The 13,980-nt window shown below is 41.1% G+C and overlaps 1 protein-coding gene across 2 annotated transcripts in view; it reads left to right on the top strand.

Moving 5' to 3' along the window:
• Positions 1-10,786, top strand: part of PHYHIP (phytanoyl-CoA 2-hydroxylase interacting protein) — a 47,451-nt gene extending 36,665 nt beyond the window's left edge. For both annotated transcript variants that reach the window (XM_089658702.1, XM_089658703.1), the window contains exon 5: positions 8,319-10,786. In XM_089658702.1, the coding sequence (XP_089514828.1) occupies positions 8,319-8,844 (526 nt within the window). In that variant the 3' untranslated portion in view covers positions 8,845-10,786. The remainder of the gene's footprint in view (positions 1-8,318) is intronic.
• Positions 10,787-13,980: the final 3,194 nt, after the last annotated feature.

Consider the following 13,980-nt stretch of genomic DNA (forward strand, 5'->3'; position numbering starts at 1 on the left):
TGGAAAAGTTATTCCTGGATTTAAGTAATTTGTAAGCTTTATGGGATAGAGTGGCCATCTTCTGCTTAAAGGTGGTCAAACTTTATATGATCACACGATGGATGCTGTTGGTGAATTGGATGAGAAGATAACAACAAAAGACTTTAAGATTCCTTCACACTTATGATTTTGGACTTTGATTTATAAGGTTGACAAATATTTTGTTTAATTTTCTTGTGATATATGTGATTCACATGTTTCATACACTATAATTTTTTGTGCATGGCCCTGGTGGTATTTTATCATTTTGAAAAGGTGGAAACCGTATGCTGCAGCCTAGATTTGCTTTGTGTTCATTTGCACTACAATTAATGGGTGGGCACAAGAATGTTTTTGATATTTTAGCAAAAATGAAAAGTGTAAGCAGCAGATGGGGGTCTGAGATGAATAACTAACCTGGAAAAGCCAGCAGGAGAAAAAACATGGCAGTGCTTCCTAAGCAGCAACACTGTGAGCCATTTGAAGGCCATTAAAGTTAGTCGATGAAGTGAAATAAATTGAACCCATTTTGTCAACATTACTACATCTGTAAAAATAATCCAGGCCAATCTTTGGAAAATAAGAAACCACTGACAAAGGGTTTACCTTTTGCTACCAAGGGACTACAAATCTCACCCTTGTTAAGGGTGGGAAACATTTCTTGTACAGGTAGATTATCTAAACCAGCCTTTTTCAAGCAGGGTGCCATCAGTTTTCTTCAGGTGTGCCTTGGCAAAATGCCTAAAAACTGTATGCAAACCAGTGGGTGGATAAAGCCTGCCTTTTAGTTACACAAAGCCACAGGTTTTCATTGTGAGCCATTACAACCTTCTACCCATACCATTGGTTAAAAAGGAGGACTTCGGGGCCCCACACACAGCATCTTTGCTTGCCCATCCCCTGCCCCTCTCCATCAGCACACATTAGCAGTCCCATTAACTGAGTGAGGGAGAGAAACTGAGGGAGAATGTATTTGTTTTAGAAGAATAAATCACCTCTAATGTTTGGTGTCCTATGTGTGTGGATATTGCTGCATTATGTAAAACTATTTAAGTTTTTTACTTTTTAAAATGGGGTGTCTTGAGATGTGCAGAAATTTCAAGGGTGCCTTGACTGAGAAAAGAAACATTGAATAAAACTAAATTCCCTTACCACAGCTGCCTAATACCAACCTTAAAGCAGAACTTCACTATCCTAGGACACTTGCCTCCATCCCACACCTACCCCTCTCCTCTCAAAATCAATGTTATTTATCTTTTTTTTTTCTTTTTTTTACTTTTTCAGGGAATTCACTTCCTACTTCCTAGATTCTAACCTATGTGGGAATTTGCTACACAATTCCTAGATTCTGGCCTAGGCCAGAATTACATTTCTATTGCCTGCACGCTTGGGTTCCCACACCACACATCCCAAGAGGCCAAGGGTGTTCTACTGGTCAAACACCAGGGTGCATCATCTAAGAGCTTGCTGTCTTAGTGGTACCTGCAGCCCATGCCCTGATGATGTTCTAAATTGCATGTGCGTCATCAGGAGGCTGGCTGCAAGAACCCAGAAGAGACAGCTGTACTCCTGATGATGTCACAGATGAAGATAGGGGAGTAGCACACAGCAGTGGCGCAGTGGATCTGCACAAAACACCCCTGGATTAGGCATGTGAGTAAGTGTTTTTGGTCTACTCAGAATGGTAAGGAAGGAAGGGGGGAGTACAGTGGTGGTGGGGGTGAGTGAAGTTCCTTTTTTAACTTCAGAGCCACGGCCCCCTCTGTAGTTAACAGCCTGTCTATGGAAAATGACTTCACTACTGGATGTATGCCATTAGCTGAGACACTATGCAGGGGGCCACTGGAGACCACAGCCACTGCATTGTATATTAAAGCAGCTGTCCAATTCTCCAGCATGCTTCCAGCACAGGGTATTTTAAATAGACCCTCCCTTTTGCTGGTAGTGTCTAATTACTGTCTATTCTGGTCTGACTCTTCCACCCCTCACCTCCCTACATAACTGGGAGTAGAGGGATAAATAATGCGAGTGTAATTTGTGTCTGCTGGGACTGTGGATACCACATCCAAGATGGAGGTGACCAGCAGATTTGGGAATTTTTAATGTTTAAATAAGGTTGTGGTTTTTACAGGTAAATAACAAGTATACAAAGAATAGTATGGAAGGTGGAGGCTCCTTAAGAATAAATTTAAAGAACTAGACTTGCAAGTTGAAGGGAAGGACCTCCAAGGTGATATTCTCTGAAATATTACCTGTGCCATGCACAACTCAGGAAGGACAGGGGGAGATTAGATAACTAAATGCATGGCTAAAGACCTGGTGTAAGAGGGAAGGATTTGGGTTTCTAGAGCACTGGGCTGACTTTTCATTGAGGTGCAACCTATATACTAGAGATGGTTTGCACCTAAATGGAAGGGGGTCTGCTGTGCTGAGGGAGAGGTTTATGGGGTGGCTGGAAGAGTATTTAAACTAGGATCGAGGGGGGAGGGAGAACTAGATTATAACGGGGTAGACCGATCAGAAAGGGGTCAGTACTTATTGGTGGGTGGAATGGGGAAAGATGGGGGGAGGGCTATGGCAAATGATAAGGTTCCCATGTTACAAACCACCATTGGAATTGGTACCATTTGTATGAAAATAAAAAATATGCAAAAATACATGTGCACAAGGTATCAATGAGTTGAAGTGTTTTTGTTCACCAATGCCAGAAGTCTACCAAGCAAAATAGGTAAGTTGGAAGCTTTGGTGCATGAACAGAACTATTATTTCATTGGTATTGCTGAATCTTGGCTTCATTCTTCACATGACTGGGCCATTAATATTCCTAGCTATGTTCTCTTTTGGAGAGATAGGGTAAAAAGTAAAGGTGGTGGTGTCTGTCTCTATGTGAGAAGTGATCTCAGAGCACGTGTGAAAGAGGACCTAGTTGGTGGAGAGTGTGATGAGGCTGAAGCATTATAGGTGGAAGTGCACATGGGCGTGCATACTACAAAGGCAATCATTGAAGTTTGTTATAGGCCTCCCAGTGTTAATGAGGAGGTGGAGACTCAGCTCCTTGCACAGATCGAAAGGGCTGCAAGGGCTGGGACAATGTCAGGGCTCCCGGGTATGACCAGAGGTGTGTGACTGACGCAGGGAAACGCAGACTTCAGATATGTTATAAACAATGTAATTTATTAACACTAACCATACAAACATAAACGCAGTGCAATACTAAAACATAACACAGTGCAAACAAACCAACCAACCACCCACAGATAACAGTACATACAATGCAAGTGTCGTCAGGCAGGCCGGGTCAATATCAGTCGGGCAGGTAGGTACAGGGGGAGCAAGCGGAGAATGGTCGGGGTCACAGGCCAGATTCAGCAGGTAGCGGGCAGCGTGGTACAGAGGGTCAGGCAGAGGAGAATGGTCAGACAAGCCAGGGATCAGAGCAGGGTCAGCAGAGAATCAGACGGGAACAGAGAGCAGGAACAGGATACAGGGCCCAAGAGAAACACAACACCAAGGTAGAGTCTGCAGGTCTGAATGTCCCTTAAATACACCAGTATAATTGGTTCCAGGTGTTTGACTGGCTGCAAGGTTGAGTCTCTGATTGCTGGGAGCACCCGCTGGCCAGCCCTGGTACTGCAGCTCATAAGGCAGCTGAGTCCCACTATTGCTGGCCAGTCCATTCCTGACAGACAATGATAACAGTGGGGGATTTTAACTACCCAGAAATTGACTGGAGTAATGGTACTGCAGAAACAGTTAAAGGGTAATAATGTATAAACCTACTATAGGACAATTTTGTATAAAAAGAGAAAATAGGTGCAGCGCTAAAATCAGAATACAGAAAAAATTCTCTATAAAGTATATATGCATCTAAATGCCAATGATCAAAAAGATAAAATCGATGCAAGATGTGATACAATGGTAAACAGTGCGCTAATCAATGAGAAATGTTAAAGCACACGTAAGTCCTCATCCCAGATCAGTGGTTATAAGAGAGGTGAAAAATCCTAGGAGCAGATAGAGTGCGCACTCACCAGAGGTGCGTTTAAATAACGCATGTAGAGAAGTATAATCTGTAAAATCTCTCCAGCATCACGGCTCTGGTCAGATCGCACTCCGTACTATCCTCTGTTTCACCGCGAAGAGCAGTAGCCAGGATTAATCAAACCGTGTAGGCGTCAAAGGTACTCCTTAGTCCAGATAGGCACTGTGGGAGGTGGTGCTCATAAAATGTTGGCCACATATAGTGGCTAGATGTCCATAAGCTGAACCCCTGACGCGTTTCGTGCGATGCACGTCCTCAGAGGGTCAGGGCAATTTTATGGTACAGTTCATAGAGGCCCCAACTAAGAATGATGCTCTGCTGGACCTGGTAATCTCAAACTAGGCAGAGCTTATTACGAATGTTTATATAAAAGAACATCTGTAATAGTGGCCATAACATGATTTAATTTATCGTTAGCTGTAAACAACAAGCATGCACGGGAAAAATGTAAACGTTCAAATGAAGAGAGCTAATTTTCCAAGCTGCTCTCCAAGACTTAGACTGGGAGGAAATAATGGCATCAGTGAACACAACACAGAAATGGGAGTTCTTCAAAAAGACTGTATGTGAACACACTGAAAAATATATTCTCATGGGCAACAAATTTAAGAGGCTAAAAATCAAACCTATGTGGCTTACGGCCAAAGTTAAAAAAAGCTATAGGTAAGAAAAGAGCTGGTATTACATATAAAAATGAAGGAACGCTATCATAGTTTAAACATTACAAAGAATATAACAAAATATGCAAAAAGGAAATAAAGGCCGCAAACATTGAAAACGAACAGAGAAAAAGATAGCAGGACAAACCCCAAAAATTCTTCAGATATATTAATAGTAAAAAGGTGAGGGCCGAGAATGTAGGCCTTTACAAAATAATCTAGAGTGGGTGACAGGGGACAAAGAGAAGGCAAATTTATTAAATACCTTCTTCAGCTCAGTGTATACAAAGGAGCATGGGGGAGCTCTTGTCCATAATGGACATGGTATTGACACAGCTCCAGATGATCCACATTGGCTCACAATTGATATGATCCAGAAATATTTACACAGAATAAAAGGTGAATAAAGCACCTGGACCAGATGGCATACACCCACGGGTCCTTAAAGAATTGAGCTCTGTCATTTCAAAGCCATTGTTTCTAATTTTTAGGGACTCTTTAATGACTGGCATAGTACCACTGGACTGGCGTAAGGCCAATGTGGTGCCAATATTTAAAAAGGGGTCCAAATGTTTACAAGTAATTATAGACCTGTTAGTTTAACTTTTATAGTTGGGAAGATACTGGAGAGTTTAATAAAAGACGACATAGATGAGTTCATGCTGGAAAAAAATATTTTAAGCAACAAACAGCATGGATTCATAAAAGACAGAAGTTGTCAAGCAAATCTGATTTATTTTTATGAGGAGGTGAGCAAAACCTTTGACAGAGGGGTGGCGGTGGACATGGCATACTTGGATTTTGCAAAAGCATTTAATACAGTTCCCCACACACAGCTAAGTGTAAGGTAAAGTCTATGGGCTTGGAAAAAACTATATGTAAATGGATAGAAAACTGTCTAAAAGATCATATTCAGAGAGTAGTGGTTAATGATTCATGCTCTGAATGGTCTAGGATTCTCAGTGGTGTACCCCAAGGTTCAGTGTTGGGACCCTTAATTTTTAATGCATTTATAAATGTTATAGGGTCTGGGATTAAAAATCCCATTTCAGTCTTTGCAGATGACACCAAGCTGTTCAGTGGAATACTGTCCTTACAGGATGTCTCCAATTTACCAGCCGACCTCAATGCTCTGTTTAATTGGGCAACTATGTGACAAATGAGGTTTAATGTTGATAAATTTAAGGTTATGCACTTACATCATACAAACTAGGGGGAGTACAACTGGGGGAATCAATGGTGGAGAAGGATCTGGGAGTTCTGGTAGATCACAAGCTTAATAATGGCATGCAATGCCAAGCTGCGGTTTCTAAAGCGAGCAAAATCCTCTCTTCCATTAAGAGAGGAATAGACTACAGAGAGAGAGATATCATTTTACCCCTGTACAAATCATTAGTAATACCTCATCTAGAATACAGTATGTAGTTCAATTTTGGGCATCAATTCACAAAAAGAACATTGGGGAACTGGAGACAGTACAGAGAAGTGCAACCAAATTGATAAGAGGCATGGAGGAGCTCAGCTATGAGGAAAGATTAGAGGAACTGAATTTATTCTCCCTTAAGAAGAGGAGATTTAGGGGGGATATGATCAATATGTATAAATACATCAGTGGTTCATATAGTGAACTCGGTGTAGAGCTATTCACCCTGAGGTCATCACAGAGGACAAGGGGGCACTCTTTATATCTGGAGGAAAATAAATTTAATCTCCAAATATGGAAAGGTTTCTTCACAGTAAAAGCTGTGAAAATGTGGAATAGACTCCCTCAAGAGTTGGTTCTGGCCAGCTCAGTGGATTGCTTTAAAAAAAGTCCTGGATTCTTTTTTGGATACACAGAATATAACTGGTTACTAACATTTATAGGTAAAGTTGATCCAGGGAATATCTGATTGCCTCTTGGGGGATCAGGAAGGAATTTTTTCCCCTGCAGGAGCATATTAGATCATGCTGTGCTGGATTTTTTGCCTTCCTCTGTATCAACTGTGGGTGGAGGATTATAACTTTTTTTTTTATATATTTGAACTGGATGTACTTTTCAGCCAGACTAACTATGTAACTATAGCAGAAGAAATAGCAATATATATTTCATAATATAGAAATCCTAAAAATAATACACTACAAATATCTAGGAAAAACATAATACGATCTAATTTTTATTGGAGCACTGGTAGTTTATTGCTCAGCTCCTACACCAAATTTACACTATATGGCCAAAAGCTTTGTGGACACCTGATAATCTCATCTACTTTATATGGCCACAAGTATGAGGGGGGACACCACTTTAGGATGAGTTTAGGAGTATCAGTAGAAGGGTACCATTAATGCTCTTGGATAGACACTTAAGACAATTCTGTGATTCCAACCTTATGAGTAAATTTGAGAAAGGAAAAAAAAAATCAAAAACAAAAAAGAGGGGAAGAAAAAAGGCTGCACACCTAAAAGGCTAAACTCAAAGGAATTTTATTATGCACCATAAACAGTTGTAAGCTATCGGACACATGACAGTCCTGCATGACTGAGGACCCTACCCCCTCAGAGATATCTAAAGGGAACCGAGGATAGAAATGGTCCACTGGGCTAACCTAACCCAACCCTCCAACACCCAACCCCTGACAAAACCCACCCCACCAGCCCTATCAACCCCCCAATATCCCCACAAGAAATCCTTCCCCTAGGTGGAGGACCCTCCCATCCCGCCACCCCATCACAAGTGAGAGAGAGGAGCTGAGATAGATAGTACCAGCACACTGACACCAACACCCACTAGATGGCATATGAGCCTGCTAAACTCACCGGGGGCTCCTAGATATGCCAACCATACAAATAATGGACACAGCTAAACATCAGACATAGATGCATAAACATATAGCATTAGTATATATGGCAATCAACAGAGGCCAGTATGGCCATGGCTGCTGGCCATCGAGGATAGCAAGGAATAAAGTCACTGTACAGGGCAAAAGCCTCAAAGTCCATTCAAGACGTAGTATAAATGACCTCTTGTGTGACCAGAACCAGATGAATAAAGGCAATTATGAAGATGAGGCAATGAAAGGTGATTCATGCAAAAGCTGTGAGAGAGTGAATGACACTGGTGCAGCTTGCTGAAATCGATCGGCTAATAATTAAAGAAGGTATGACAACCATGGAGTGAGGATGGTCAGCTGGTAACTGGGAATCCAGTACTATAGAACATGGTAGCCAGCCTGTGTGATAGAAGATACTGAAGGAGTAAATCAGCGACATGAACATGTATGACCAGTCCAGCCTTTGACCTGCACAGTTGCAGGTAGCATCGCAAATCGCTAGTACTCACAGTCCGATGGGACCCCTGGGTCCTGTAATGATAAAGGCTGAAATAGGTATGATTGTAAGGGGTCTACAAACATTTGGCCATATAGTATATATAATGTACATTATATGGCCAAGTGCACATAGACAAATTGGTTTGTTTAATGCAGCTATACTGATTGACCCTACAAGGTTCCCGAGTGTTGCTCATACAAGGACTACACATTATCATGTACATATATACCTGACATAATGTATGCAGTAACAAATTTTGTGTTGATTATTTCTGTTTTAAAATTTGACAGAGACAAGTGGGGAGGCTTGATGCTTCCATCCTTAAAAGACCAAAGTGGGAGCCATGGATCACCCATCAGCAGTACCCTTCATGGTGTATTCTTCAGCTGCAACACAGAATTTAACACAGGCCTGCCACCAAATGACTCGCCCTATGGGAGATGGAGGATTACTGTACCTGCCAGGCATCTTTTTAATGAGGGGACAAATCTTTACTTTGCCGACTTCTATTGCATGTACAGTGCCTATCACTATGCCATTCTGGTGTTGGCACCTCGAGGCTCTCAAGGAGATACCTTCTGTAGTGCCCGCTTACCACTGCTGGACCCGAAGAACAACCCTTTCTTGACCCAGGGTGAACAGGGCAGTTACTGGCATGCACAGGATCTTATCCTTGAGATATTCTACACTGACCCAGTGCCCCTGGGCTTGGGCCAACTGTCAGAGATCAAAGGGCATCAGTTAATGAGCCTTTCAACAGCAAACGCCAAGAAGGATCCTAGCTGCAAGGTGTGCAACATTTTAGGAGGGCGCTAGGGAGGCATATGTAGTTTGTCAGCACTATTTGTTGAGTGGCTTATGGTGTTGAAAGTGTAACTAGTGCATTTCCAAAACCAATCCCCACAGAACACCTAGTCCACATGCAGGCAGACGTGAGAAACAGAAGGTTGAAGGGTAGTTTAATGGTTCTTCCCTTGAAGAAAAAAAAAAAAAGGGGGGGTTCCCTATGCTCTATAAGTGGAACAGAGCAGGTTTCAGAACCAGTGCAGATCAGCACTGATGACTCAAAAGTACGAAAATATATAGGCAGTAGATTGCCTACCAAAAGCCGAGACTTGTCACCTAATCTTTATCCTTATATTATTGTATCTCAAAGAACTGTGTGTATTCCTCCACAACATTTTTCAGCTTTCATTTTTAGCACAGCCTTGAATTTGATTGGCTTTTGTGAAGGAACACATGTAGTCTTGGGCGTTGTAATAAAATAAATAAATAAGGATTGAAAGTGGTTATGTTAGGCATACTAAAGCAACTCCTACAAGGACAAAACATTTAACAAACCGCTAAGTCTATCTAGAAAGAATTGCAAGTAAGCTAAAGCCAAAAGTCTACCCAATTTACTATGCATAAGTTTAAATCCATTCACAGATAGATTCAGCATACTCTTCACAGTGCATCTGGGCCTTCAGCCTGCTAGCACATGATTCTATGTGGTACCATCCTGTCTCTAAGATGTGCAGAGTGTGGTCCCTGGAACTATTGAACCCAAGCATTTTGTGAGAATTAGTTGGGCTTCATCTTTTCAAAAATGAGAAAAACAATCAAAGAATAAAATAATCTTTACTATACTTTTTGGAAATGTATTTAATTGTTCCGTGCAAAACTTGCATTAAATTAAGTGTACTGAATGAGTGACTTAGCAAAAGGAATAAGGGTACCAAATAATATTAAACATAGATTAAAGTTTTGTAAAGCAGCATTGCTGTGCCCTCTTCTGAGAATGCTGCAGCTTCACAGACCCAGTACAAGCATATGGCAGCTTAAAGAATTTAGGTCTCAGGGTGCAGTGGGAGCACTTGCCATAATGTTCAAAGTTGCATGGCATATTTGCTCATTATGGCGTAATTACCTTGGAGTTTGTCCAGCTGCACAGCCATCAATGCCATCTTCTCTGAAGCTTCTTCTGCTGACCATGGCCTCTTCCTTTAGTCATAGGGTGGCCAATGACAATGCAGCTCCTGCACATACAAATGCATGATCCAGACACTAGGCTCCAATCTTCTGCATTTGGCAAATGATAAACTAGTCATTCACAGCTCAAATTTCGGTGGATTCCTACCAAACTTATGGATGGCCCTGTAGGTACCATCCAGCCTGACAAAGTCAACTGAACTCAGTGAAAAAATTGTCGACCAAACAATGACTGCATTTCATAGGATTTGGGTATTCAGGCAACTTCTGGTGTTGCGGCTATCTGAATACAATAACCAGCAGTGCAAATTCTTCCATCCACGTTCATTAGCGTGGATGGAATAATCGATTAAATTCTCATAAGGGAAATTAAACTGTGGCTAGCCTTGGTAAAGGAAATACAGTTACCAGGAGAAAGGGAAAGGTGGCTATACTATCAAACACTTAAATCTCATAAAAAATATGCTTGCTTCAGGTCAGCAACTTAGAACGCCCAAAGTCAGAGGGTCAACATGACAGCCAAATAGACAGCATTTTCAAAGGGAGGTCAGCATTATTCCTCTTGTTATGGGTCTCATTGCAGGTCTCTTTTAAATGCCTTTTTGTATTAGATGGCCATGAGAAGATCCAACCAGCAGATGACTGACATGATATCAACTAAACATGCATGTTTATGGAAGTAGCAGATGACCCTGGTGTCAGATTAAATTTAGAACAAGGTATACAGGTGAAACTCAAAAATTAGAATATCGTGCAAAAGTTCATTTATTTCAGTAATGCGACTTAAAAGGTGAAACTAATATATAAGATAAACTCATTACATGCAAAGCAAGATAGTTCAAGCTGTAATTTGTCATAATTGTGATGATTATGGCTTACAGCTCATGAAAACCCCAAATCCACAATCTCAGAAAATGAGAATCTTGTGAAAAGGTGCGATATTCTAGGCTCAAAGTGTCCCACTCTAATCAGCTAATTAAGCCATAACACCTGCAAAGGGTTCCTGAGCCTTTAAATGGTCTCTCAGTCTGGTTCAGTAGGAATCACAATCATGGGAAAGACTGCTGACCTGACAGTTGTGCAGAAAACCATCATTGATACCCTCCATAAGGAGGGAAAGCCTTAAAAGGTAATTGCAAAAGAAGCTGGATGTTCCCAAAGTGCTGTATCAAAGCACATTAATAGAAAGTTATGTGGAAGGGATAAGTGTGGAAGAAAAAGGTGCACAAGCAGCAGGGATGGCCGCAGCCTGGAGAGGATTGTCAGGAAAAGGCCATTCAAAAGTGTTGGGGACTTCCACAAGGAGTGGACTGAGGCTGGAGTCAGTGCATCAAGAGTCACCACACACAGACGGATCCTGGACATGGGCTTCAAATGTCGTATTCCTCTTGTCAAGCCGCTGCTGAACAACAAATAACGTCAGAAGCGTCTTACCTGGGCTAAAAAAAAACCAGACCTGGTCTGTTGCTCAGTGGTCCAAAGTCCTCTTTTCTGATGAGAGCAACTTTTGCATCTCATTTGGAAAGGACCGAGAGTATGGAGGAAGAATGGAGAGGAACACACTGCAAGATGCTTGAAGTCCAGTGTGAAGTTTCCACAGTCTGTGTTGATTTGGGAAGCCATGTCATCTGCTGGTGTTGGTCTACTCTGCTTCATTAAGTCCAGGGTCAACGCAGCCGTCTAGCAGGAGATTTTGGAGCACTTCATGCTTCCTTCCGCAGACGAGCTTTATGGGGATGCTGACTTCATTTTCCAGCAGGACTTGGCACCTGCCCACACTGCCAAAAGCACCAAAACCTGGTTCAATGACCATGGGATTACTGTGCTTGATTGCCAGCAAACTCGCCTGACCTAAACCCCATAGAGAATCTATGGGGCATTGCCAAGAGAAAGATGAGAGACATGAGACCGAACAATGCAGAAGAGCTGAAGGCTGCTATTGAAGCATCCTGGTCTTCCATAACACCTCAGCAGTGCCACAGGCTGATAGCTTCTATGCCACGCCACATTGAGGCAGAAATTGATGCAAAAGGGGCCCAAACCAAGTACTGAGTACATATGCATGCTTATACTTTTCAGAGGTCCGATATTGTTCTATCTACAATCCTTGTTTTATTGATTGCTTGTAATATTCTAATTTTCTGAGATTGTGGATTTGGGGTTTTCATGAGCTGTAAGCCATAATCATCACAGTTATGACAAATCACGGCTTGAACTATCTTGCTTTGCATGTAATGAGTCTATCTCATATATTAGTTTCACCTTTTAAGTTGCATTACTGAAATAAATGAACATTTGCACGATATTCTAATTTTTCGAGTTTCACCTGTACGTGAAAATTCAACTGGTCACCTAGACTGTCCAGCAAGTTGTATTAGATTGGATGGCATTTATCTAATTCTTGTTGAACATGGCATGAAAAGGCAGGTGAGTGGATTATTTCATGTCACCACTAGAGGGCACTACTTGAGACAATATATTATCTTGCTTCATGGCAGGAACACTTGCTGTAGCTTGTATGAGAACAGTGGCTCCCAACTTTCACTCCATAAACAACATGGCGAAATTCAAGATTCCCAATTGTTTTGTTAGGCCAGCTATGTCTGTTTAGTAAATTATACATGATCTAACCAGTTTGTAGGTTTTTTCTTTTAGGTAGCTTGATACATATAACCTGCTGGCATCTGTGCAATAATAAGTCTGTAATCATGAATTCTTGGAAGAATATACACACATACATGTTGTCTTTTGTTTTGTTGCAGTATAAAGTTTAAATGCAAACTCCTATATTGCATGTTTAGATCTGAGAGGCTAGAAACAATGATTTGTACCTGCAGTGGAGTGCTGAAATTTTGTCATTCATGAAAAGATTTGGTAGTGGGATTTTGAGATTTAGGGTCCTACAAATCACTGAGATAAAAAAAAAAAAAAAAAAAAAAAGCAGTATTGACAATCAGGATAAGAAAAGTGGAGTAAAATGTGAAAATGTGTGGTCAAACAGAAGCAGAAAAAAATAATCACCCATTCTGAGCCATATAAGGTGTATACGTGTTTGTAATGCTGGTTTGTAACATTGTGGTCTTTTTTGAGTTGTTTTATTCCTCCATGTCAAAGTGAAATTTAAAATTATGTTTACAAATACAGATTACGTTTGATCACATTTGCTGTGGCTGTATTACTTTATGGGACCAAGCCATGTGGTTTTGAATAATACACATTGAGCAACATCAGATGGCCACACTTAGGCCATATACAAACCTGAGCGGTTTGTAGCTCGAAGCTCCAAAATCCTCAACATCCAAAATCTCATCTATTGTGCTTGCCCACACCTGGACATAGTATTGCTTTATGCTCAAAAAAGTACAAGGTTCTTTTGAGCTTCAGGGTCAGTTCACACTACATGCATTTCAGTTGCTTTATTTCTGCATCCAAAATGCACAGAAAGTAGGATATATGGTTGTCAATGTCATAGTTCGCATCAGTGCTTGCAGTTCAAGTGCGTTCCGGTTGCAGAAAAAAAAGTAGCACATGCTGCACAGAACTGTATTGGAAAGCGGTAAAACCCATCAAAAACGCACTGGAATACACTAAAAATGCACATGTACCTATTTAAATTGAAGAAACAGAGAGGGGAAAAAAATGTACTAGAATGCATAAAAAATGTACAGGACTGTGTCAAGAACGCATAACAAATGCACATGCGGAAACTCATCTGGACTGCGTTTCTATAGTGTGAACTGGCCCTCAAGCATTTTTTGGTCCCAATAAACTTCAAAGGGAATGCTTGAAAAACATGCCTATTGTTCAAGCAAAAATGCTGAAAAAAACCCTGTAAAAACAACCAGAGATGATCAGCTGAAATGTGAATGCAGCCTTACGAGCTCATTTAAAAGCAGCAGCTGCTTCTGTAAAAAAAAAAAAATAAAGGAAAAGTAATAATAAAAAAAGCAAAGTAACATGCTTTATAAATGTATATTACTA

The sequence above is a fragment of the Staurois parvus genome, unplaced genomic scaffold (genome assembly GCF_062004578.1).
Source record: "Staurois parvus isolate SC_StPar_1 unplaced genomic scaffold, SC_StPar_1.0 ptg001090l, whole genome shotgun sequence".
Taxonomy (NCBI): Eukaryota; Metazoa; Chordata; class Amphibia; order Anura; family Ranidae; genus Staurois; species Staurois parvus.